The 24119-nt window shown below is 37.6% G+C and overlaps 1 protein-coding gene across 6 annotated transcripts in view; it reads right to left on the minus strand.

Moving 5' to 3' along the window:
* Positions 1-24119, minus strand: part of LOC124618006 — a 119235-nt gene that overhangs the window by 19410 nt on the left and 75706 nt on the right. For all 6 annotated transcript variants that reach the window (XM_047145314.1, XM_047145315.1, XM_047145311.1 and 3 more), the window contains exons 9-10: positions 23436-23555; positions 23224-23349 (exon numbers count right to left, since the gene is read on the minus strand). In XM_047145314.1, coding sequence (XP_047001270.1) covers positions 23224-23349; positions 23436-23555 — 246 coding nt within the window. The remainder of the gene's footprint in view (positions 1-23223; positions 23350-23435; positions 23556-24119) is intronic.

Raw genomic sequence — 24119 nt, forward strand, 5'->3', positions numbered from 1 at the left:
AATGGAAAACTTTTCCATGAACAGAGATCATCACACAGAGTGCTCTGTACTTCAGAATAATGTTTTCTGCAAGGAACTTTGCGATATATGGAGCTTCAGCAGTTGGCACAGCTTTGGTGACAGCATAGCAGGTGAGGTAGTCAGTGCTGACTATTATCTATGATTTTCATTTGCTGATGTTAGAAATCTCCCAAAGAAGCTGTCTCTAGTTTAGTGGAATGGCTCTGCTGCCGGTTTGATTGGTACCATATGCCTCAGAGGTAACTGTGGCATGTGCTTCCAACATTGGTATTCCTACCAGTGGGTTACATAGTGTGTAACAAATTGGTAACAAGCTGGCCACTGATACCTGGAGTCTTCACAAATCCCAGGTGATCAAATGTTGAAGCGTCATGGAAGTACTTCAGGATACTTGCCCATAGGTATTCTGGGACGACGAGCAACCATTTCTGCCCCATCAATTCATAGTTACTCTAATAAAAGGCACCATTTATTAATTGGAATTCTCCTTTGGTTGGTTCCTCCTCCTATTTTCAAGGTTTCAGTGGTTGTCAGCAGTAATGGAACTTCCCTCTATTCAGCAGCAATGTCTTTTAATGCACTGATGACTGGGATTTCATCCCTGTCACTGTGTGCTGCCAAAGCATTCCTTGAAAGTCAGCATCCATGTGTTTGCGTCCACTTTTGTAGAATACTGTGACATCATTGTGCTTCTGAAGCCTCAAGGCTTATCTTATGTCAACATAACGGATTTTTCAGGCTAGTAAGCTAGTATAGAGAATGGTGATTTGTCACAGTAGTGAATGGTTTACCAAATAAATACAGCTGAAATTTAATGATAGCCCAGACAACTGCAAGGTACTCTTTCTCAGTTGTAGAGTAGTTCATCTTGGTCTTGGAAAGTACTCTGGAAGCATAAGCTGTCACCATTTCAGTATCTTCCTGTATTTGTACTGGAACATCCCTATCCAAAAACCATCAATGTCAGTGTGAAGTTCTGTCTCAGCATTTTAATCACACACTGCTAGAACTGGAGAAGATGTAAGTACTTCCTTAAGGATAAGTAAAGATCTTTATTGTGCTTTTTCAGGAAACTTTGGCATCTACCTGCAGTAGTTCTTGCGAGAGACATGCTTTGGTACAGAAGTAATTTACCAATTGCCCATAGTGTGAGGACATTCCAGGGAAACTTCTCACATCATGAATGGGCTGAGCAGTATGAAAATCTGTGACTGCTCTCATTTTCTCTGGATTGGGACAGACTTAATCACAATTCACTATATTCCCCAGGATTTTTATTTCTTGGGTGATGGAAGGTCATTTTTTCTGACTCAGGTCAAGAACTGCAATCTGAACCCATTTCAACATGGTTGTCAGGTAGCTTAGATGTTCTTCAGATGTCTTCAAAAAAATGGCAAAACCATCCAGATAGCAAAGACACATCATCCATCTAAGGTGTCAAAGCGGATTGTCCATCATATATTGAAAGGTGGCTGAAGTGCTGAATAGTCCAAACACCCTAGCTTTGAGCTCTGAGTCCATCAGGAGTTATGAAGGCAGTCTTTTCCCAGTGAGCCTCGTCAACTTCAGTCTACCAGTAGCCCAGCTGAATGTCCATAGCTGAGATATACTTGCTCCTTTCAAGCTTTCTAGGATGTCACCAATTTGCAGTCATGGTTAGACATCTTTCTTCATGGCTGTTCAGTCATCAGTAGTCAATGCAGAAACACTATGTGCCATCGATCTTCTTCACTAGAACCACAGGAGAGGACTAAGGACTCTCTGAAGGTTCGCTGATGTCATCTTGCAGCACTTCTCCACTTCAACTCAGATTATCCTTCATTCAACCAGTGACATGCTATTTGAGTGCTGGCTAGTTGGTGCTGACTAGTTGGTGCATAATCCACAGTGTTGATATGGTGTTTTACCATGGGCTGCTTGTTCTGTCTTCCCTCCATTCCAGATTTGAAAGTATACAAAAATTCACCCAGAATGGCTATCATTCACTGGCGTTGTTCCTCAATGAGGCCAGATCATATCGGCAGTTCATTAGTGGCTTCCTGCACTGCACTGTCTGTAGTGATAGTGGAGCACAACTCTTCATCAGTGACACACCCTGCCCTCCTGGACTGGTTTGGCTGTTCCAACTCACATAACTTTACAGATGAGTTGTGGCTGCTCATGACAGTTAGTGACCCAAAGTTCTCCTTGACTGTCACACACATTGTGAATCTTAGTTCGACAGAAGCTGACAACATGGTAAAGGATGTTACAATGACAGAAGAATACATCAAGTGGGGTCAGAATATCAAGGAAACAGATCCTGACCAATGTCCCTGGAAAACACTGATGGAGGCCTGATGTACATTTGACCTACTGTTGTTTTGTACTGCATCTATCTCCTGAATATACAGATCTTATGAATGATGCATTGCTTGTATACTGGTTCCTGTCTGTGAAGACAACTGCTTTATGTTGCCTAATTTAAGCCACAATGATATAGGTGTTTAGACATCTCCACCAAACAGTATCATATGGTAACCACACTCAAGTCCAAATATGAAAGCAGGGTCATCAATGAAGTACAATGCTTAGAAATGAAAGCATGTTTATTACCAACACCAATGTACAGCCAGAACAGAACTGACTTCATGGACAGAGAGTGCAGCTATTTGAATGTTCCAGAATGCTGGTATTTATACAGACATTGAATATTTCAGAATTTACATACATAAAATATTTCAAGAACCTTCCAGACATGATAGGTGCTAAATATCAAATAATTGCTGCTGCTCAGCTTTGAACAGGTAACTTGCAGAGCATGCCAGCCAACAATGCTAACTCTTACCACACAATGCCTGCACCACAGCTCACAGCTGTATTTTATATCTCCTGACCAGATACTTAAAAAAAGAGAGAGAGAGAGAGAGAGAGAGAGAGAGAGAGAGAGAGAGAGGAGGAGGAGGAGAAGAAGAAGAAGAAGAAGAAGAAGATGATGAACTGATAATATTTAGGCACTGTTCTCATTGTACATCAGACATAGGCACAATGAGAACAATATAAAAGAGATTAGAGTGCACAGTCAGTCAGTTTTCACTCGCTTTACTGAAATAGGGCCTACTGAAATAGGGCAGGAAGTACCCTCTGCAATGCACTTGTACAGTTTGCTCATTTATGCATAGTATCTTGCAGAGTATTTGAACAGATGTAGGGATGGGGACTGGAATCATGCTGCTTCTGAATTTGTTCAACATTACTCAGTTGTGAGTACAGCTTTTAGTATGACACTGAACAGAGGCATACTAAAACCAAAATGAACAACCAAAGTACAGCAGTAGTAAATTATACATTGAAATGTTTGTTTACAAATTAAAAGTAAAACCAAATTGTTTGATGTGAGTTTCACCAGTACTAGTATTTCACTTACATAAAACATTTTAAAAAATACGAGTTCAACATAAATCACTCAGTAAGTCAGTTTTGTGGCCTCAAACAGCAGTGTGTCCAATAAAGTACCAACTACTGCTACATATGAACCAGCCCTTCAGTTAATTCTCTTTTTAATGAATAGTAACAAAGTTTTTTTTCTGCTCTTATATTGATCTGTGAGCAGTACTTGGAATTTCATCTTCTTGTAAACTTACAGTTTGCTCAAGTGAATTTTCCTTTTGATAAAGCATTCATGCGTAACAGAGTTTGGGCTAATGCAGATTATGTAATGGTCTCCTTAATTTCCTTAGTACAGACAAAGAAAAGTGTTAATCCGTACAAAACACAATCAACATAGTTGAGATCAGATCACTTTTGGAATAAAATATTTTGTTATAACCCGTGTCATGTTAGCATCCAGACAGTAAGAGGTAAATGAGGGCAGAGGAAAAGGAAATGATCTGACAGTAAAACTATACAATGTGAAGTATCCACTACCACACCCTTATGTGGATGCATTGTATAGCTGTAGATTTAGAACTGATCTAGTGTCCAGAACACAATCAGTTATAGGGGATGGAAACTGACAAAATCTTCAATGGTGGGGAAAAAGAAAGGAAAAAAGAAACAAAAAAAAAAAAAAAAAACGCAACACCCCAGAAGCAGTGGTGCAACATAAACAAAAGTTGGTAGGTGTGCTTCTACACCTGAAAGATGATGTCTGTTCAAATTTCATGCCAGTCACATAAGAGTGGTGCTAGTAGTACCATTATGGGATGCAAATCAAGATTGCTTTAAATGCACGCTGTAATGGTTGAGAGCATTAGTTACCTTTGAGATAGGACATGGTGGTTGATGTTAGTCAAAAATGCTTTTAAGGTGACAAAGATGCCATTATCAACACTTCAGTGAGTTTGAACAAGGTATTGACCAATCAAGTGCAACAGGTATGGCACTCCATCCCCTAAACTGACATCCAACACCAGTACAACACAACAGATGCATGTCTGCATGCTTGCATTCAACATTCTGGTGGTTATACCAGTTATTAATGTATCAGTATTTCACATTTGCAATCACTTACCTCAAGTTTACATAAACCTGTGGTCTTTCAATGTTCATCACTTAAATGTGTTACCTAGATAAATGTATTCTTGAAATTTCATTTCTGTACATTAATTATTCTTTAGTGTTGAATTTTTTTTCGTAAGTGTATAATCAAATGTGATATCAAGCTGTTATTCTGGAGCAAGAAGTTAAGAGCCAAGCAAATGTTTATTGTATGCTATGGGTATAAAAGATAAATGAGATGGAGCAGGGATGAACACAACCTGAACATGTGCAAAGTTCAAAGTTTTCAAAATGAGAAAATTTACATTCTGTGTAGTTTGTAAAATAGTTGAAGATGTTCTTCTGAATGATGAGATAACTGGAGAAACATTAGAGATACTTTTAGCAGGCCAGTAAGTGAAGCATTAACCTTTTCATCAATGGGAGCAGGCGCAACTTCTTCAAAATGGAGAATTTATTAAAATTCTTCTGAAACATCATTGATCAGGTAGCAAGCAAGCCACCAATTTCAGGGCTGAAAGTTTTTACAAGTGGTCTGAAAGCTACTGCAATTTATGTCAACAGTTCTGTTAAATGTATTTTTACCATGAGATTCTACTCTGAGCAGTGGATTTGCTGTCAATAGTACTAACAGAATTTCCATATATTAATCCAGAAAAATAACTACGCAGGGGTAAGCTAGACGATATATTGCTCACTTTGGACCAGTTATGTACCTTGGACAATTAGGCATCAGTTCACAAAGAGAAGTGTATGGAAGGGTGGCTATAATGAAGAAAGAATGCAGATTTAAACAGTGGATTCCATACAATAAAGGGAGACACTGAGGCAATAATTCACTGGGGTTAGATGGTAGATTTGGCTAGATCAGAGGCCTAACCTGATCTGAAAAGAGCAAAACAACAGGAGACATACAGAAAGAAAGAACAAAAGATGATTTGTATAAAAATGAGGGATGCAGAGAGAGAGAGAGAGAGAGAGAGAGATTTAAGGAAAAACCGTAAGTATAATCTGCCCTCAAATGATGTATTAGTAAATGATACTCGATCAGGATATAAAATAATAAAAAGAAATTATAGTCTACCTGAACTGCCAATAAAGAAAAAAAGGATTTCAGAAGTGATATTAGCCTATAATATTACAGTAAAAAGACAAGAACTCAGATTTATGCACTAAGATGATTTTAGGAATGAAGGCTACTGAGCCACATAGTATTTCAAAGAAGAAATGATGTAGATGCTAGAAGGACAAGATATTCATCATGTTATGGTTTGCAGTAGCTTAAAAAAAGTTGATAGAATCAAAGTAAAGTGGATGACAATTTTGTCGAAATGGCTGTGAAATATCCAATTAATCAGGTTGGCAGGGACAGTGGACAGAGTTGCATAATGGAAAGCAAGAAGGTAAAATTATAAGGCAATTAATGAAAAGATTAAGACACTCCAAGAGGTAGAAGGTGGTGACAGAAGCAAGCTGAAAGATTTTTCTTACTCTTGTGGGATGTGTTTATTGGACAAATAGGATCAATGAAAGGCAAGAATATGGTTTCAGTACCATACAACATGTGACATTCAGACTAGTTATGCCCTCTTTGTAAAAAGAGGAGCCACAGAATAAGAATTTACAAGGGCACTGAAATGGAATTTTATTTGGTGTCTACAGGTCAAATACAGTATTTTTGTTTGTTTGTTGTCACCAAGATAAATGGTGCAGTAAAAAAAAATGAAGCTGCAAAATGATGTGCCAGGAAAGCTAAAGAAATTGCAGGTATTCACATTTTAGCTCTCAATTTTCATATGATGAGTAATTTATTTAATTTATCAGGTTCCATAGCACCATTCAGTCCAAGCTACCTGGTCATTGAAAAATTCAGTACCTACTCCTAATTTACAAAATTCTGATTATAATCTTTAAAAAATAAAGAATTAACAGAACATGAAAAATCATGAGAGAGTACACATGCAGAGAAAATTTCCCAACTACTGTGAGGAAAACTACTTTACAGAATAGGAGTATGCCATAGGAAACCTTTCAACCTAGATTTGAAAACTTGAGGTCTATCACCCTTTTTTTTTAGTTTTGCCGGAAGACTGATGAAAATGAAAGCTGCTGAATAGTGTATACCTTTCTGTACAGTGCTAAGGGAAATGTTATCCAAGTGCAAATTGCTCTTCCACCTAGTGTTCAGTGACTGGGTATTCCAGTTTCTTCTGAAAGAGTCAATACTGTCGGCAAGAAATCCTATGATGGAGTACATTACACAGTTAGAATTCTGAGACACTTGAACAGCAACTAACGTGAACTTCATGAACTGATACCACATATCTGTCTATTGCTCTTTCCTGGGCTAAGATTAATCTTGATGAGTGAATAGAGCTGATCCAGAATGAGATATCATTGGAGATAATAGAGTGAAAGTAAGTAAAACAACAATGCTCTTTTGTTTCAGATTCAGAGATGGTGGACATTATTCTTACTGTAAAGACAGCAACATTCAGTATGAACATAAAATCTTGAATGAGATACTTCTAAGAAAACTTTCCATCCATCCTCAGTTCTAAGAATTTAAAATGGCTGGCTTCATGACTGTTTGGCAGTATTGGGAGAATAAAATTTAACTTTCACAAGAATGCTGTATCATAAACTGTACTTATTGTGTTTTGTTGCTGTTCAGCATTAATCTGTTTTCTGAAGGCCACTTGCTGATTTTTATGACTATTCAATTAGCTAGATCATTCACAGTACACTCCATGTCTTTCACAATAACACTTATAATATACTTGAATAAAAAAAAGATCTGATCATCAAGCATCAGCAAGAAGAAACACAAATAAAGATTATAGAAATGTGCAAGCTTTCCAACCCAGTGGCTCCTTCTTCTGGCAGAAGTGTTGAAGGGGAAGCAAAAGCACTGATGAGATTTAGGAAATAGAATTTTCCCTTTCCTTCATCCCTTTCCCTTCCCCTTCAACACTTCTGCCAGGAGGAGGAGCCACTTACTCTGAAATCTTACACATTTCTTTAACTTTTATGTGTGTTTCCCCCTGCCACTTCATGGTGAGTAGATATTTTTATCTATCCAATTATGTTTTCAAAAACTGATTACTTTTGTTGATAATACTTGTCTCACTTGCAAAGAGAAAATTTTTTGAATCACCCAGGTACAGATTCATGTAAGATTATGATGTTAATGCTGTATCCAATTCTTCCCATTACTTCTTCCTGCAAATGGAAACATAGAATTTAAAAAAAAATCCTAGTTCTTCATTTGTGGAGGATGATGTATCATTACTCAATACACTGTGTGACACTACATGGTGGAGAATGGCTGTTATTTTTTCTGTGCCATTCAAAACATTTTAGTGCTCATGTGTCATTTCAATCTCCCAGAATTACTACCAATTCCGTGGCTTTTTCGTTTACCCATAAAGCAATTACTATTACTAAGTTTAAGTGATACCACAATACTTTTGATTATTTGCAAACTACAAAATGGGAAAGTAGGAGATAAAGTACATGTAGTCAATTTTGAATAATAATAATACTAAGTCCCATACAGTGCCACAAAAATGGTATGGTATCACTGCACTCTAGAAACTGATCTCTAAATTGCTATTATGATAAAGCCAGATTAGCTGAAATAGAACAAGAGTTCAAGAAAAGTAATTGTGGAATTGCTACAGAAGTTTTAGAGAAGCACTGTCAACTCAGTCCCTGTTTGTTGATGACCAGATGGGACTCTGGAAATAAATAATAAAGATAGTTGTAAACTCATAGCAAACTACTTTAACCATAATGATAACAATGCATTTTCCAAAATGTGCATGACCAATAGGGAGGGGAGGGGGGGGGGGGAGCTGTACTTTATGCCCACTATAAAAAAAAATATGACTAAATTTCATTCATTGGTTTTGACCTTTATTAAAAATATATTTTCTAAAGAGATACTGATGTGTAAGTAGGGTCCATAGCCTGAAAATATCTTTTAGTGCACTCATAGCAATAACAAAGTACATAAAGAGAAACTGATGCATAGGTAAGGTCCTGAGACTGAAAATATTGAATATGACATTCATTGGAGAAAGTGACATTTACTACTGAGACTTAAATTTTTGGGTTATATTTAACTGAAAAATTTCAAACACTTGTGGAATTTGGTAAAAGAAGTCATTTAAAACAACAAATATTTGTTTTTCAAAATTTTGAAATATGAAGTAACCAACTAGATTACAATATTTCCAAATGGTGAGCACAAAGTCTCCACCTCACCCCCCCCCTCTCCCCAATACTGTGTGTGTTAAATATCTTTTAAATCACGAATCTCTCATCTCAAGTTCACATTTGAGAAATCCAAACCAAGCACAGAAACAGAATTTCTTAGAATGAGTTGACAACGAAATATATGAATTTATAATCAATAAAATTCCAGTGGAAGATGGGATAGTACCAGAAAGGTGGAAAATACATAGTCAAAGCCTTACACAGAAAATTCACAAGGTTCTTGTAGATATTTGGCTGGAGGAAACCATCCCTAAAGACTGGTAGTGTGCTATTATCTACCCATTAAACAAAAAAGCAGATATAAGTAAATACAGAGGGATTTCATTACTACTAGTTACTTACAGAATTCTTTTAAAAATGTACTTAAAAAGCTTGAAGCATAAACAACCATTAAATTGGTGAATATCAAGCAGGTTTTTAGAAAAGGTAGATCCTGTGTGGAATAAATTCTAAGTCTTGTGGCTGTCTTACAAATTTGTAAGGGTAAATGAAAGTTGATCAGCCTTGTAGACTCCAAATTAGGCATATGATTCAACAGATAGATTAAAGTGTTTTATACAATGGAAGAGTTTAAAGTGAATAGAAAACAAGGAAACCTGAATAGATTTTCTCCACTCAGGGACTGGGTGTTGTGTTGTCCCAATCATCATCATTTCATCCCCATCAACGTGCAAGTCGCTGGAGTGGCGTCAAATTGAAAGACTTGCACCCGGCGAACAGTCTATCCAACGGGAGGCCCTAGTCGCACGACATTTTACTAACAAGGGGAGGCCACCAATTGTGAAATTTGTCTTACAAATTTGTAAGGGCAAATGAAAGTTGATCAGCCTTGTAGACTCCAAATTAGGCATATGATTCAACAGATAGATTAAACTGTTTTATACAATGGAAGAGTTTAAAGTGAATAGAAAACAAGGAAACCTGAATAGATTTTCTCCACTCAGGGACTGGGTGTTGTGTTGTCCCAATCATCATCATTTCATCCCCATCAACGTCCAAGTCGCTGGAGTGGCGTCAAATTGAAAGACTTGCACCCGGCGAACAGTCTATCCAACGGGAGGCCCTAGTCGCACGACATTTTACTAACAAGGAGAGGCCGCCAATTGTGAAATTCAGATTCGATTCATACTGCGCATAATAAAAGCTCATGGCCAGAGGTGTAATGTGGCGAAGCACCAAGATGCACTTCTCAGCCGTTGTCGAGAAAATCGACAGTTAAAAGAAACCGTTACAGTGAAATACTCTCTACGATTAATAATTTTCTACAGCGTCGTGGCGCAGCGGTAAGTGCTCGGGTTCGTAATCCAAAGGTCGCCGGATCGAATCTTGCGCCATGCAACTTTTTTTGTTATTAGTTTTTTGTAATTCAAATGTATTCACACACACACACACACACACACACACACACACACACACACACACACACACACACACAAACTATTAATGAAATGCTTATGCATGTTGGTGAAGGCGGATCGCTCTCCAATTGTACCGCCTCCATTTTTCCGTTTGTTTAACAGGGTGTACCAAAGCTCTCATGTCCGCACTGATTTTCGACGATGTTACAAGCTGCGCTAGGGACCGCATCTACCTTCTTTCGAAGTTAGGAGGCAACTACGCTGTTATGCGGTGGCTCGTTTCGGCCCATTCAACATCTGTCCTTCAAGTGTAACGAGCGAGTAACGGAGTTCATATTTCATACAGGCCACAGCAAATTTGTGTTCTTGGGTATCTATTCTAATTCGAACATTTGAATTACGCTATACGTATTCGTTTCGGAATATCGTTTCTACGTCTTCCGTTAACTATACGTGGTAAACATTATGAAGACAATTAATAACATTTGTGAAATACAACTTTGTTTGCGGAAAACATAATGATGTTTGAAGTCGAGAGTTTTTCCACGACAAACGACTTTCAACAACTTATTATACGCATAATTGTTGCAACTGATTGCCGAGAATTATATATATATGTGTGTGTGTGTGTGTGTGTGTGTGTGTGTGTGTGTGTGTGTATACACATTTGAATTACAAGAATTAGAAGAAACAAATACTAAAAAAAAAAAAAAAAAAAAAAAAAAAGTTGCATGGGGCGAGATTCGATCCGGCGACCTTCGGATTACGAACCCGAGCGCTTACCGCTGTGCCACGACGCTGTAGAAAAGTATTAATCATAGAGAGTATTTCACTGCAACGGTTTCTTTTAACTGTAGATTTTCTCGACAACGGCTGAAAAGTGCATCTTGGTGCTTTGCCACATTACACCTCTGGCCATGAGCTTTTATTATGCGCAGTATGAATCGAATCTGAATTTCACAATTGGCGGCCTCCCCTTGTAAGTGAAACTAAAATTCAGTTATGACGTTTGGCTTAAGCAGCTGATACAGCAATCTTTTCAAACAATGGAGAAGAAGCTATAAACTGCGTTGCAAACCTCCATGAAATAACAGCTAAAAGTGGATTGAAAACTTCTTATGGGAAAAAAAATTATGGAAGGCTCTCCTCAATGGAAAAAAAAGAGAAAAAAAAGAAAAAAAAAAAAAACAATATATGGAAGGTTCTCCTCAATACCTGGAGGGACAACCCATGTTTACACAGTTTCTACACCTACATCAATAATCTGCAAGCCACCTTGTGGTGTGTGGCAGAGGGTACTTTGTGTACCACTGACATTTCTCCCTTCCTGTTCCAGTCGTAAATAGTTGGTGAGAAGAATGATTACGGTAAGCCTCTGTCTGGACTCAGATCTCTATAATTTTATCTCTATGGTCTTTTTGAAAAATGTATGTAGGGGGAAGCAATATATTTGTTGATCTTCTTGGAAAGTATTCTCTCAGAACATTAACAATAAACAACAACATGATTCAGAATGCCTCTCTTGCGTCGTCTGCCAGTGGAGCTGGATGATCATCTCTCCGATACTTTTATGCTTACTAAATGAACATGTAACCAAACATGATGCTCTTCTTTGGATCTTCTCCATTTTCTTTTATTGGTTTTATCTAGTACCAATCCCCCCCTCCCCCATGAACCATGGACCTTGCCGTTGGTAGGGAGGCTTGCGTGCCTCAGCGATACAGATAGCCGTACCGTAGGTGCAACCACAACGGAGGGGTATCTGTTGAGAGGCCAGACAAACGTGTGGTTCCTGAAGAGGGGCAGCAGCCTTTTCAGTAGTTGCAAGGGCAACAGTCTGGATGATTGACTGATCTGGCCTTGTAACAATAACCAAAACGGCCTTGCTGTGCTGGTACTGTGAACGACTGAAAGCAAGGGGAAACTACAGCCATAATTTTTCCCGAGGGCATGCAGCTTTACTGTATGATTAAATCATGATGGCGTCCTCTTGGGTAAAATATTCCGGAGGTAAAATAGTCCCCCATTGGGATATCCGGGTGGGGACTACTCAAGAGGATGTCGTTATCAGGAGAAAGAAAACTGGCGTTCTACGGATCGGAGCGTGGAATGTCAGATCCCTTAATCGGGCAGGTAGGTTAGAAAATTTAAAAAGGGAAATGGATAGGTTAAAGTTAGATATAGTGGGAATTAGTGAAGTTCGGTGGCAGGAGGAACAACACTTCTGGTCAGGTGACTACAGGGTTATAAACACAAAATCAAATAGGGGTAATGCAGGAGTAGGTTTAATAATTGATAGGAATGCGGGAAAGCTACTACAAACAGCATAGTGAATGCATTATTGTGGCCAAGATAGATACGAAGCCCACACCTACTACAGTAGTACAAGTTTATATGCCAACTAGCTCTGCAGATGACGAAGAAATTGAAGAAATGTATGATCAAATAAAACAAATTATTCAGGTAGTGAAGGGAGATGAAAATTTAACAGTTATGGGTGACTGGAATTCGACAGTAGGAAAAGGAAGAGAGGGAAACGTAGTAGGCGAATATGGATTGGGGCTAAGAAATGCAAGAGGAAGCCGCCTGGTAGAATTTTGCACAGAGCATAACTTAATCATAGCTAACACTTGGTTCAAGAATCATGAAAGAAGGTTGTGTACATGGAAGTACCCTGGAGATACTAAAAGGTATCAGATAGATTATATAATGGTAAGACAGAGATTTAGGAACCAAATCTTAAATTTTAAGACATTTCCAGGGGCAGATGTGGACTCTGACCACAATCTATTGGTTATGAACTATAGATTAAAACTGGAGAAACATCAAAAAGGTGGGAAATTAAGGAGATGGGGCCTGGATAAACTGAAAGAACCAGAGGTTGTACAGAGTTTCAGGGAGAGCATAAGGGAACAACTGACAGGAATGGGGGAAAGAAATACAGTAGAAGAAGAATGGGTAGCTTCGAGGAACGAAATAGTGAAGGCAGCAGAGGATCAAGTAGGTAAAAAGACGAGGGCTAGTAGAAATCATTGGGTAACAGAAGAAATATTGAATTTAATTGGTGAAAGCAGAAAATATAAAAATGCAGTAAATGAAGCAGGCAAAAAGGAATAAAAACGTCTCAAAAATGAGATCGACAGGAAGTGCAAAATGGCTAAGCAGGGATGGCTAGAGGACAAATGTAAGGATGTAGAAGCTTATCTCACTAGGGGTAAGATAGATACTGCCTACAGGAAAATTAAAGAGACCTTTGGAGATAAGAGAATGACTTGTATGAATAACAAGAGCTCAGATGGAAACCCAGTTCTAAGCAAAGAAGGGAAAGCAGAAAGGTGGAAGGAGTATATAGAGGGTCTATACAAGGGCGATGTACTTGAGGACAATATTATGGAAATGGAAGAGGATGTAGATGAAGATGAAATGGGAGATACGATACTGCGTGAAGAGTTTGACAGAGCACTGAAAGACCTGAGTCGAAACAAGGCCCCCGGAATAGACAACATTCCATTGGAACTACTGACAGCCTTGGGAGAGCCAGTCCTGACAAAACTCTACCATCTGGTGAGCAAGAAGTATGAAACAGGCGAAATACCCTCAGACTTTAAGAAGAATATAATAATTCCAATCCCAAAGAAAGCAGGTGTTGACAGATGTGAAAATTACCGAACTATCAGTTTAATAAGTCACAGCTGCAAAATACTAACACAAATTCTTTACAGACGAATGGAAAAACTAGTAGAAGCCAACCTCGGGGAAGATCAGTTTGGATTCCGTAGAAACACTGGAACATGTGAGGCAATACTGACCTTACAACTTATCTTAGAAGAAAGATTAAGGAAAGGCAAACCTATGTTTCTAGCATTTGTAGACTTAGAAAAGCTTTTGACAGTGTTGACTGGAATACTCTCTTTCAAATTCTAAAGGTGGCAGGGGTAAAATACAGGGAGCGAAAGGCTATTTACAATTTGTACAGAAGCCAGATGGCAGTTATAAGAGTCGAGGGACATGAATGGGAAGCAGTGGTTGGGAAGGGAGTAAGACAGGGTTGTAGCCTCTCCTCGATGTTGTTCAATCTGTATATTGAGCAAGCGGTAAAGGAAACAAAAGAAAAATTCGGAGTAGGTATTAAAATTCATGGAGAAGAAATAAAAACTTTGAGGTTCGCCGATGACATTGTAATTCTGTCAGAGACAGCAAAGGACTTGGAAGAGCAGTTGAATGGAATGGACGTGTCTTGAAAGGAGGATATAAGATGAACATCAACAAAAGCAAAACGAGGATAATGGAATGTAGTCGAATTAAGTCGGGTGATACTGAGGGAATTAGATTAGGAAATGAGGCACTTAAAGTAGTAAAGGAGTTTTGCTATTTGGGGAGCAAAATAACTGATGATGGTTGAAGTAGAGAGGATATAAAATGTAGACTGGCAATGGCAAGGAAAGCATTTCTGAAGAAGAGAAATTTGTTAACATCGAGTACAGATTTAAGTGTCAGGAAGTCATTTCTGAAAGTATTTGTATGGAGTGTAGCCATGTATGGAAGTGAAACATGGACGATAAATAGTTTGGACAAGAAGAGAATAGAAGCTTTTGAAATGTGGTGCTACAGAAGAATGCTGAAGATTAGATGGGTAGATCACATAACTAATGAGGAAGTATTGAATAGGATTGGGGAGAAGAGAAGTTTGTGGCACAACTTGACCACAAGAAGGGATCGGTTGGTATGACATGTTCTGAGGCATCAAGGGATCACCAATTTAGTATTGGAGGGCAGCGTGGAGGGTAAAAATCGTAGAGGGAGACCAAGAGATGAATACACTAAGCAGATTCAGAAGGATGAAGGTTGCAGTAGGTACTGGGAGATGAAGAAGCTTGCACAGGATAGAGTAGCATGGAGAGCTGCATCAAACCAGTCTCAGGACTGAGGACCACAACAACAACAACAGTACCAATCCCATATTGACAAGCAGTATTCAGGTATTGATCGAATGAATGTTTCATAAGCTACTTGTTTTGGTGATAGACTCCATTTCCTAAGGATTCTTTCTGTGAATCTCAGTCTACCATCTCCCTTTCTTGCAATTAACTTTTTGTGGTCATTCCACTTCAAATTGCCTTATATGCTTACTCATAAATATTTTAAGTAAGTAATTGTTTTCAATGACTTCTGCAATTGTGTAGTCATATAATGAAATGTCTTTCTGTCTGTGTTTTAAAATATATTTAATTTATTTTTGATCTTCTGTAGGTCTTCCCACATTTTGCTTCAATTTTCTAGTGGTGTGACTTCTCTGTATCAACAGCATCATCCACAAAAAGCCTCATGGAACTTCCAACATTATCTACTAGGTCATTTATATGTATTGTGAAAAGTAATGGTTCTATAACTCTCTGCTGGGACATGCCTGAAGTTACTATTACATCTGAAGACTTCTTTGTATTCTTTGATTCAGAATGGCATACTGTGTTCTGTTTGCAAGAAACTCTTTGATCCAATCACATAATTGATCTTATTTTCCATACACTTTTATTCTGTTCTTTGCCAAGCAGTGTGGAACTATATTGAATGCTGTTCGGAGGTCGAGAAACACAGCATCTGCCTGGGTGCCTGTATTTACTGCTTCCTGGGTCCCATGGGTGAACAGAGCAAGGTGGTTTTCACATGATTGTTGTTTTCAGAATCAATGTTGGTTCCTGCAGAGGAGATTTTTGGCCTCCAGAAATGTGAGCATAATACACGTTCCAAATTCTACACCTGACTGATGTTACAGGTATAGGTCTATAGTTTTGTACATCTGTTCGATGACAGTTCTTGAAAATGGGAATGACCTGTCCTTTTTGTCAAATCATCAGGAACACTTCTCTCCTCCAAATCCCTACAGTACACTGACGTTATAAGATGGAAAATTTCTTTTGCATACACTGTGTGCAAGTGTATTGGGATCACGTCATGTCCAGTGGCCTTCCCTTTGTTGAAAAATTTCAATTGCTTTTCTGTCCGATGGTCACTTATTTTGATGTCAGCCATTTTGTCATTCATACAATGATTTGAAAGATACACTATAGTGCGATCTTCCTCTGTGACACAGCTTTGGGAAAAGACATTTAGTATTTTGGTCAGGACTTGAATCAGTTTATTGATTTAACAAGTGACCAGAATTTCTTAGGATTTTCAGTCAAGTCAGTAGACAAAATTTTACTTTCAAATTTGTTGATTGCTTCACACTTGGCTTTCTTTATGCTAATTTTGGCTTTGCTTAATTTTTGCTTGCCTGAAAGGCTTTGGCCATGTATAAATTAGCAGTGAAGCACTCTTTGCTTTTGTAGCAGTTTTCTGACATGGCTATTGAACTATATCAAGTCTTTTCCATCCCTCAGAACTTTGCTTGGTACATACCTGTATGAAGCATATTGTACACTGCTCTTGAACTTTGTCTATTGATACTCAACATCATTAGTGCTGGAGATGAAGTTTTCATACTGACCACTTAGGTGATCTGGAATTTGTTTCTTGTCTCTCCTGCTAAGCAGAAGGATTTTCCTGCCTTCCTTTCTATTCCTATTTACAGCCATATTCAGTGATGTGATAATGGCCTTACGATCACTGATTCCCTGTTCTGTGCTAAGTCAGAAATTTTGGTTCTGTTTATCATCAGTAGGTCTTCATGGGTTGGTTCTCTGATTAACTGCTCAAGGTAATTTTTTAATAAAGCACTAAGAACAATTTCACATGATTCTCTGTCTCTAACTACATGTCCTAATCACTTGAGTCTTCCAGTCTGGTAATTTAAAATCTCCACCTAAAATTATAATCTGACCAGGAAATTTACGCAGAATATTCTCCAAGTTTTCCCTCATTTGTTCCGCCAGTACTGCTGCTGCCAAAATATCTCAAGTATCAAGCAAATAAAGGCAGAATCATTAAATAACAATGATCTTATAGGATTACATGGAACAGACATAAAGGGCATTGAGTAAGTAATGTAACACTTTTCTCTGAAAGCAGGTTTGTTTTATTCAGGATTCTAATATACCATATTATTCCCCACACTATTGGCTATGAAACCCTATTTTTAAATATAATCTCAATTCAATGCAATGGCCTTATGCTATCTTACTGGTAGAGCTTGTATGCCCACATGGTACCACTCTACTGGTCAACGTCAGATAAAGTTTCTTGCTGCATCAATAATCTCTCCATCATCCACATACTGCTTCCTGCAGAGTGCATCCTTCATTGGCCCAAACAGATGAGAGTTGGAAGGTGCGAGATCCTTGCTGCAGGATGGATGAGGAAGAGGTTTACATGACGAAGTGATGACAGATGCCTCGTCCAATGACTCACCATGCATTTGTTCATTGATAGGTCTCTCTAGACATTCTGCAAGTCCTTATGAATATCTGTGATGCTCTGTTTTCCATCACAAGAAACTCAATGACAGCTCCTTCACTTGGAATGCACCTCTGTTACAGACACTATTTTGAAGGCTACATACAGTGCTGCAACCCATTGGAAATTCATGAAACTCTAGGAACTTATGTTGGAATATTCCATGGTGTCCCATAACAAATTCCATATTTTTTCAACTGAAACTGGCTGAGAAAAAAAAAGTGTTGCATGACTTTCTGAAAGCCCCTTGTACAATAAAAAATCAGTATCTCATAATGCAAAATTAAAACATTACATAACAGTAGTCAAACTTGAAGCATTATATGCATCACATATTGTAATCATTAACTAGAAGATTTGGCAAAAGAAGAAAGCAACATACTAAGGAAAATTTATAGTCTGGTTTGTGTTGAGCGAATCTGGAAGAGACAGAAGTTATATCAAAATTTTGAAAAAATCTTGGAAATTCTCAGGAAAAGAATACTGAAATTTTATGACCACATTTTCAGAATGAATAGTAATAGACTGACCAAAAGGATACTCTAACCTGCCCCCCTCAGTGATAGTTAAAAACAATTGGATACTTGAAACTGAAAGCGATCTTCAGGAAACAAGCATTACAAACAATATTCTGCAGGGCAGAGCTGCATAACTTTAACTGATAAGCACACGTTTAAAGCTAAATTAAGTGTTACATCTAAGACAACATGGACAGAAGAACATAAAAAAACTACAGTGAGAAGCTGAAGAAATTTTGGGAGGAGGAGAAAACAAGTATTTCAGGGAAATAAGTTCAGTCAAATTCCAAAGCAGAGCACAGAATAACAATGCTAAAATAATAATAATAAGAAGAAGAAGAAAAGAATAGGCCTCCGGTATGTTCTGCCACTCGTAAAAGGTGATGAAAAGAACAAACCACTAATAGGGCTAACCCCCCTTTTAGTGTGATTAGTTGGTTCAGGACAGAACTAATGAAGCCTTGGACAAGCGCTGTCATGGCCGGGGATGACACTTAAACCCTATGCCCATCCACAGTGGTAACAACACTGCTAGCCACACGGAAAATTATTTAAATCCAAATAGAGGTGTTTTGCAGGATATGCTTCCTGCAACACTCTAGAAGGAAAACAAAGACAGAGGATGAGATGGTCAGATAAAGTTAACCGACACCTCATGTTCTGTTATAACCAAGCAACAAAATAAGGAACCAACACAACTGCATACAGATCACACATATACACAACGTTTATTACCAGGTACCCAGAATTAAAATTTTTAACAGAACAATGACTAGCTGATCAGATCCGTGTAATAATCAAAAATAACAGGATACCCCAGTCAGAATTAGAAAACATCAAACAACAAGTACAACCATTACTGGAACAAAATAATGTGCAATCAGAAGAAGAAAAAAATACAGTAATGGACTCAAACATCCCAGAGCAAACAAACAAAGAACAACACGCATCAATTAAACAATCAGAGGAAAACGAAATCTTAAGACAGCCACCAGAACAAGCACAAATAGAACACGAAGTGACACACATGTTAGATATAGAAGAAAAATTTCAGCTGATATATATAGAATACAAAGACACAAATACAGACATTAGACTATTCTTGCATAGACCACCAAGTAACCCACAAGTCGAAACAACAATAACAACTACCAACACAATCATACACAACAAAATAAATGAAAATACAACTATGGAAGAGTTACAAATACTGGTTTATATAGGAGCACTCACTACACTAAATATACACACTAGGCAGAGACCAGAACCAACCAACACACAGAAGAAACCCACAAAACCAGCATGGCAACACAGGCTACAGATCAGAATAGAAAAACTGAGAAAAGACATCGGACAGCTAACACAATTTATAAGAAATGAAATATCAGACAAAAAAAGGAAAAGGTTAGGTAAAATCTCACAACAAGAAGCGATAGAGCATTTAGATGAAAAGAAGCAGAAATTACAAGCATTGGCAAAACAACTTAGAAGATACAAAAAAAGTGAAAATAGAAGGAAACAAAACCAAACATTCAACACAAACCTAAAGAAATTTTACCAGACAATAGATAACATACACATTAAAATAGACAATCCATCAAACATAACAGACATGTAACACTTCTGGAGCAACATATGGTCAAACCCGGTACAACATCACAAACATGCACAGTGGATACAAGCAGAAACAGACACATACAAGATGATACCACAAATGCCTGAAGTGATAATTTTGCAACATTCTACTCACAATTGGAAAGTCCCTGGAAAAGATAAAATAGCAAATTTCTGGCTAAAGAAGTTCACCTCAACACATTCACATCTAACTAAATTATTTAACAGTTACATTGCAGACCCATACACATTCCCTGATACACTTACACATGGAATAACTTATCTGAAACCTAAAGACCAAGCTGACACAGCAAACCCAGCTAAATATCACCCCATAACATGCCTACCAACAATATACAAAATATTAACTTCAGTCATTACACAGAAATTAATGACACATACAACACAGAACAAAATTATAAATGACGAACAAAAAGGCTGTTGCAAAGGAGCACAAGGATGTAAAGAGCAACTGATAATAGATGCAGAGGTGATATATCAAGCTAAAACTAAACAAAGGTCGCTATACTATGCATACATTGATTACGAAAAAGCTTTTGATAGTGTACCATACTCATGGTTACTACAAATATTGGAAATATACAAAGTAGATCCTAAATTGATACAGTTCCTAAACATAGTAATGAAAAATTGGAAAACCATACTTAATATCCAAACAAATCAAATAATATCACATCACAGCCAATACAGATTAAGCGTGGACTATACCAAGGAGACTCATTAAGTCCTTTCTGGTTCTGCCTTGCTCTAAACCCACTATCCAACATGATAAATAATACAAATTATGGATACAACATTACTGGAACATACCAACATCAAATCACATATTTGCTATACATGGATGATCAAAAACTACTGGCAGCAACAAATCAACAACTCAACCAATTACTAAAGATAACAGAAGTATTCAGCAATGATATAAATATGGCTTTCAGAACAGACAAATGTAAGAAAAATAGCATAGTCAAGGGAAAACACACTAAACAAGAAGATTACATATTGGATAACCACAGCGACTGCTTAGAAGCGATGGAAAAAATGGGATGCCTATAAATATCTAGGATACAGGCAAAAAATAGGAATAGATAATACAAATATTAAAGAAGAACTAAAAGAAAAATATAGACAAAGACTAACAAAAATACTGAAAACAGAATTGACAGCAAGAAACAAGACAAAAGCTATAAATACTTATGCTATACCAATATTGACCTACTTATTTGGAACAGTGAAATGGAGTAACACAGATCTAGAAGCACTCAATACACTTACACGATCAAAATGCCACAAATATAGAATACATCACATACATTCAGCAACAGAAAGATTCACATTAAGCAGAAAGGAAGGAGGAAGGGGATTTATCAACATAAAAAACCTACATTATGGACAGGTAGACAATTTAAGAAAATTCTTTCTAGAACAAGCAGAAACTAGCAAAATACACAAAGCAATCACTGATATAAATACATCGGCTACACCATTGCAATTTCATAACCGCTTCTACAACCCTTTAGATCACATAACATCAACAGATACTAAGAAAGTAAATTGGAAAAAGAAAACACTACATGGCAAGCACCCATATCATCTAACACAGCCACACATTGATCAAGACACATCCAACACATGGCTAAGAAAGGGCAATATATACAGTGAGATGGAAGGATTCATGATTGCAATACAGGATCAAACAATAAACACCAGATATTACAGCAAGCATATTATTAAAGATCCCAATACCACAACAGATAAATGCAGACTTTGCAAACAACAAATAGAAACAGTAGATCACATCACAAGCGGATGTACAATACTAGCAAATACAGGATACCCCAGAAGACATGACAATGTAGCAAAAATAATACATCAACAACTTGCCATACAACATAAACTAATAAAACAACACGTTCCCACATACAAGTTTGTTGTTGTTCTTGTGGTCGTCAGTCCTGAGACTGGTTTGATGCAGCCCTCCATGCTACTCTATCCCGTGCAAGCTTTTTCATCTCCCAGTACCTACTGCAACCTACATCCTTTTGAATCTGCTTAGTGTATTCATCTCTTGGTCTCCCTCTACGATTTTTACCTTCCACGCTGCCTCCAGTACTAAACTGGTGATCACTTGATGCCTCAGAACATGTGCTACCAACATATCCCTTCTTCTAGTCAAGTTGTGCCACAAACTTCTCTTCTCCCCAATCCTATTCAGTACCTCCTCATTAGTTATGTGATCTACCCATCTAATCTTCAGCATTCTTCTGTAGCACCACATTTCGAAAGCTTCTATTCTCTTCTTGTCAAAACTATTTATTGTCCATGTTTTACTTCCATACATGGCTACACTCCATACAAATACTCTCAGAAACGACTTCCTGACACTTAAATCTACACTCGATGTTAACAAATTTCTCTTCTTCAGAAACGCTTTCCTTGCCATTGCCAGTCTACATTTTATATCCTCTCTACTTCAACCATCATCAGTTATTTTGCTCCCCAAATAGCAAAACTCCTTTACTGCTTTAAGTGTCTCATTTCCTAATCTAATTCCCTCAGCATCACCCGATTTAATTCGACTACAGTCAATTATCCTCGTTTTGCTTCTGTTGATGTTCATCTTATATCCTCCTTTCAAAACACTATCCATTCCGTTCAACTGCTGTTCCAAGTCCTTTGCACAAAATGTACTGGAGAATGATGAATACAAATTATACTGGAACAGAATCATTATAACAGATGAAACAACACCACATAACATACCTGACATCTTACTCACCAATAAAAAGAAGAAATTAACATAACTAATCGAAATATCCATACCCTATACAACAAATATACAGAAGAAAACAGGAGAAAAAAATGGAAAAATACATCCAACTGGCTGAGGAAGTCAAGGACATGTGGCATCAGGATAAAGTTGACATTGTACCAATTATACTATCAACTACAGGAATCATACCACACAATATCCACCAGTACATCAACGCAATACACCTACATCCAAATGTATATATACAACTACAGAAATCTGTAATTATTGATACATGTTCAATTACCCGAGAGTTCCTAAATGCAATGTAACATATACTGTACAGTTAAAAGGAAGTCACACTTGATCAAGGTCCGCATCACTTTCCATTTTTAACTAGACATAATATCTGAGAAAGGAAAGAAATAACAATGGAAACAGCTGTTCAGTCCACAACAACTAGTCACAACACATGAATGGAAAAAGTGAAAGGAGGGAGTGTGTGGGGGGTGGTTGCAAAACGAGAGCCATTTTGTGCTCCCAAGATGCCAGGCCTGTCCTTTACTCTCCCAGCGATTGACAATCGATTCACATTGACTATATGTCACATCCACAAACCACCAAGAAGATAATAATGTACATAATTTTTTGATACCTTGGCATAAAATTTGTACAAATAAAGATAGAATTACAATAACATTTGAAAATATTTAATTAAGAGAAATTTAGTTATTATTCAGTTAACAGAGAAATGAGAGTATGACTAAACAGTAAATTGAAAGAAACTCACCAAGACTACTGACAACAAACACAAGAGTAGCTGTTTTTAAGTCAGGATACCGTTCAATTTTTGGAAAGTAATAATTTGGTGTATGAGAATACCAATGACGATCCTGATGGGGTTCTGTCTTCCAATCTGGAAAGTTTAACAATGAGAAATTCAGTTTTAAAAATTATGAAAACAAATGAAGCGTGTTATATTTACAAGCATTACTTAAATACCTTGATAACAGGTTGCAGGTTCATCACTGTTGTCACCACAATGGTCAAAACCATCACAGTATAACTGTGAAGGTATACACCGATGATTCTGACAAAGTGTATCAGAACCACTGAAACAATCTGAGCAGTAAAAATATTATTACACTCAAATATACTTTTGTAATTTATAACTGAAACTAATCCATAGTGTAACATCTTTATAGTAAATAAAGACAGCTAATTTTCATTCATTTAGGCAGATGAAAGTCTTTTTACTAATATTTTTAAGCAGAATGCATTGCCAAAATATCTGCCTGGATAGCCACATGTGTTAGTATGTCACTTCCAGGATGCAAGCAGATGCTCCAGCCTGGGATAGAATCTACAGAGCAGGTTAGCAATGAGGGCTGGTGTATCAGCCAGTCTGGCTGTGGTTTGTAAGTGGTTACCCATATCTGACAAGGTCAATACTGGGCTGGTACCAAAGTCCCACATCATTTACATGATTTGAAAACATTTAGAAAATGTTCCCATACTTTCTAATGGATAACATTACATGCAAATGCTTGGGGTACACATATTCTGTCCCAAGGGTATGAGGTAGTGACAGAAAGGGTGTCTAGGCATCCCTTAAATTAACCATGACAATCCATTTGGCTTGCTTGCACACCTAAGCCACACTTTCTCTCACAGCCAGTGTGAGCA

The sequence above is a fragment of the Schistocerca americana genome, chromosome 1 (assembly GCF_021461395.2).
Source record: "Schistocerca americana isolate TAMUIC-IGC-003095 chromosome 1, iqSchAmer2.1, whole genome shotgun sequence".
Lineage (NCBI taxonomy): Eukaryota > Metazoa > Arthropoda > Insecta > Orthoptera > Acrididae > Schistocerca > Schistocerca americana.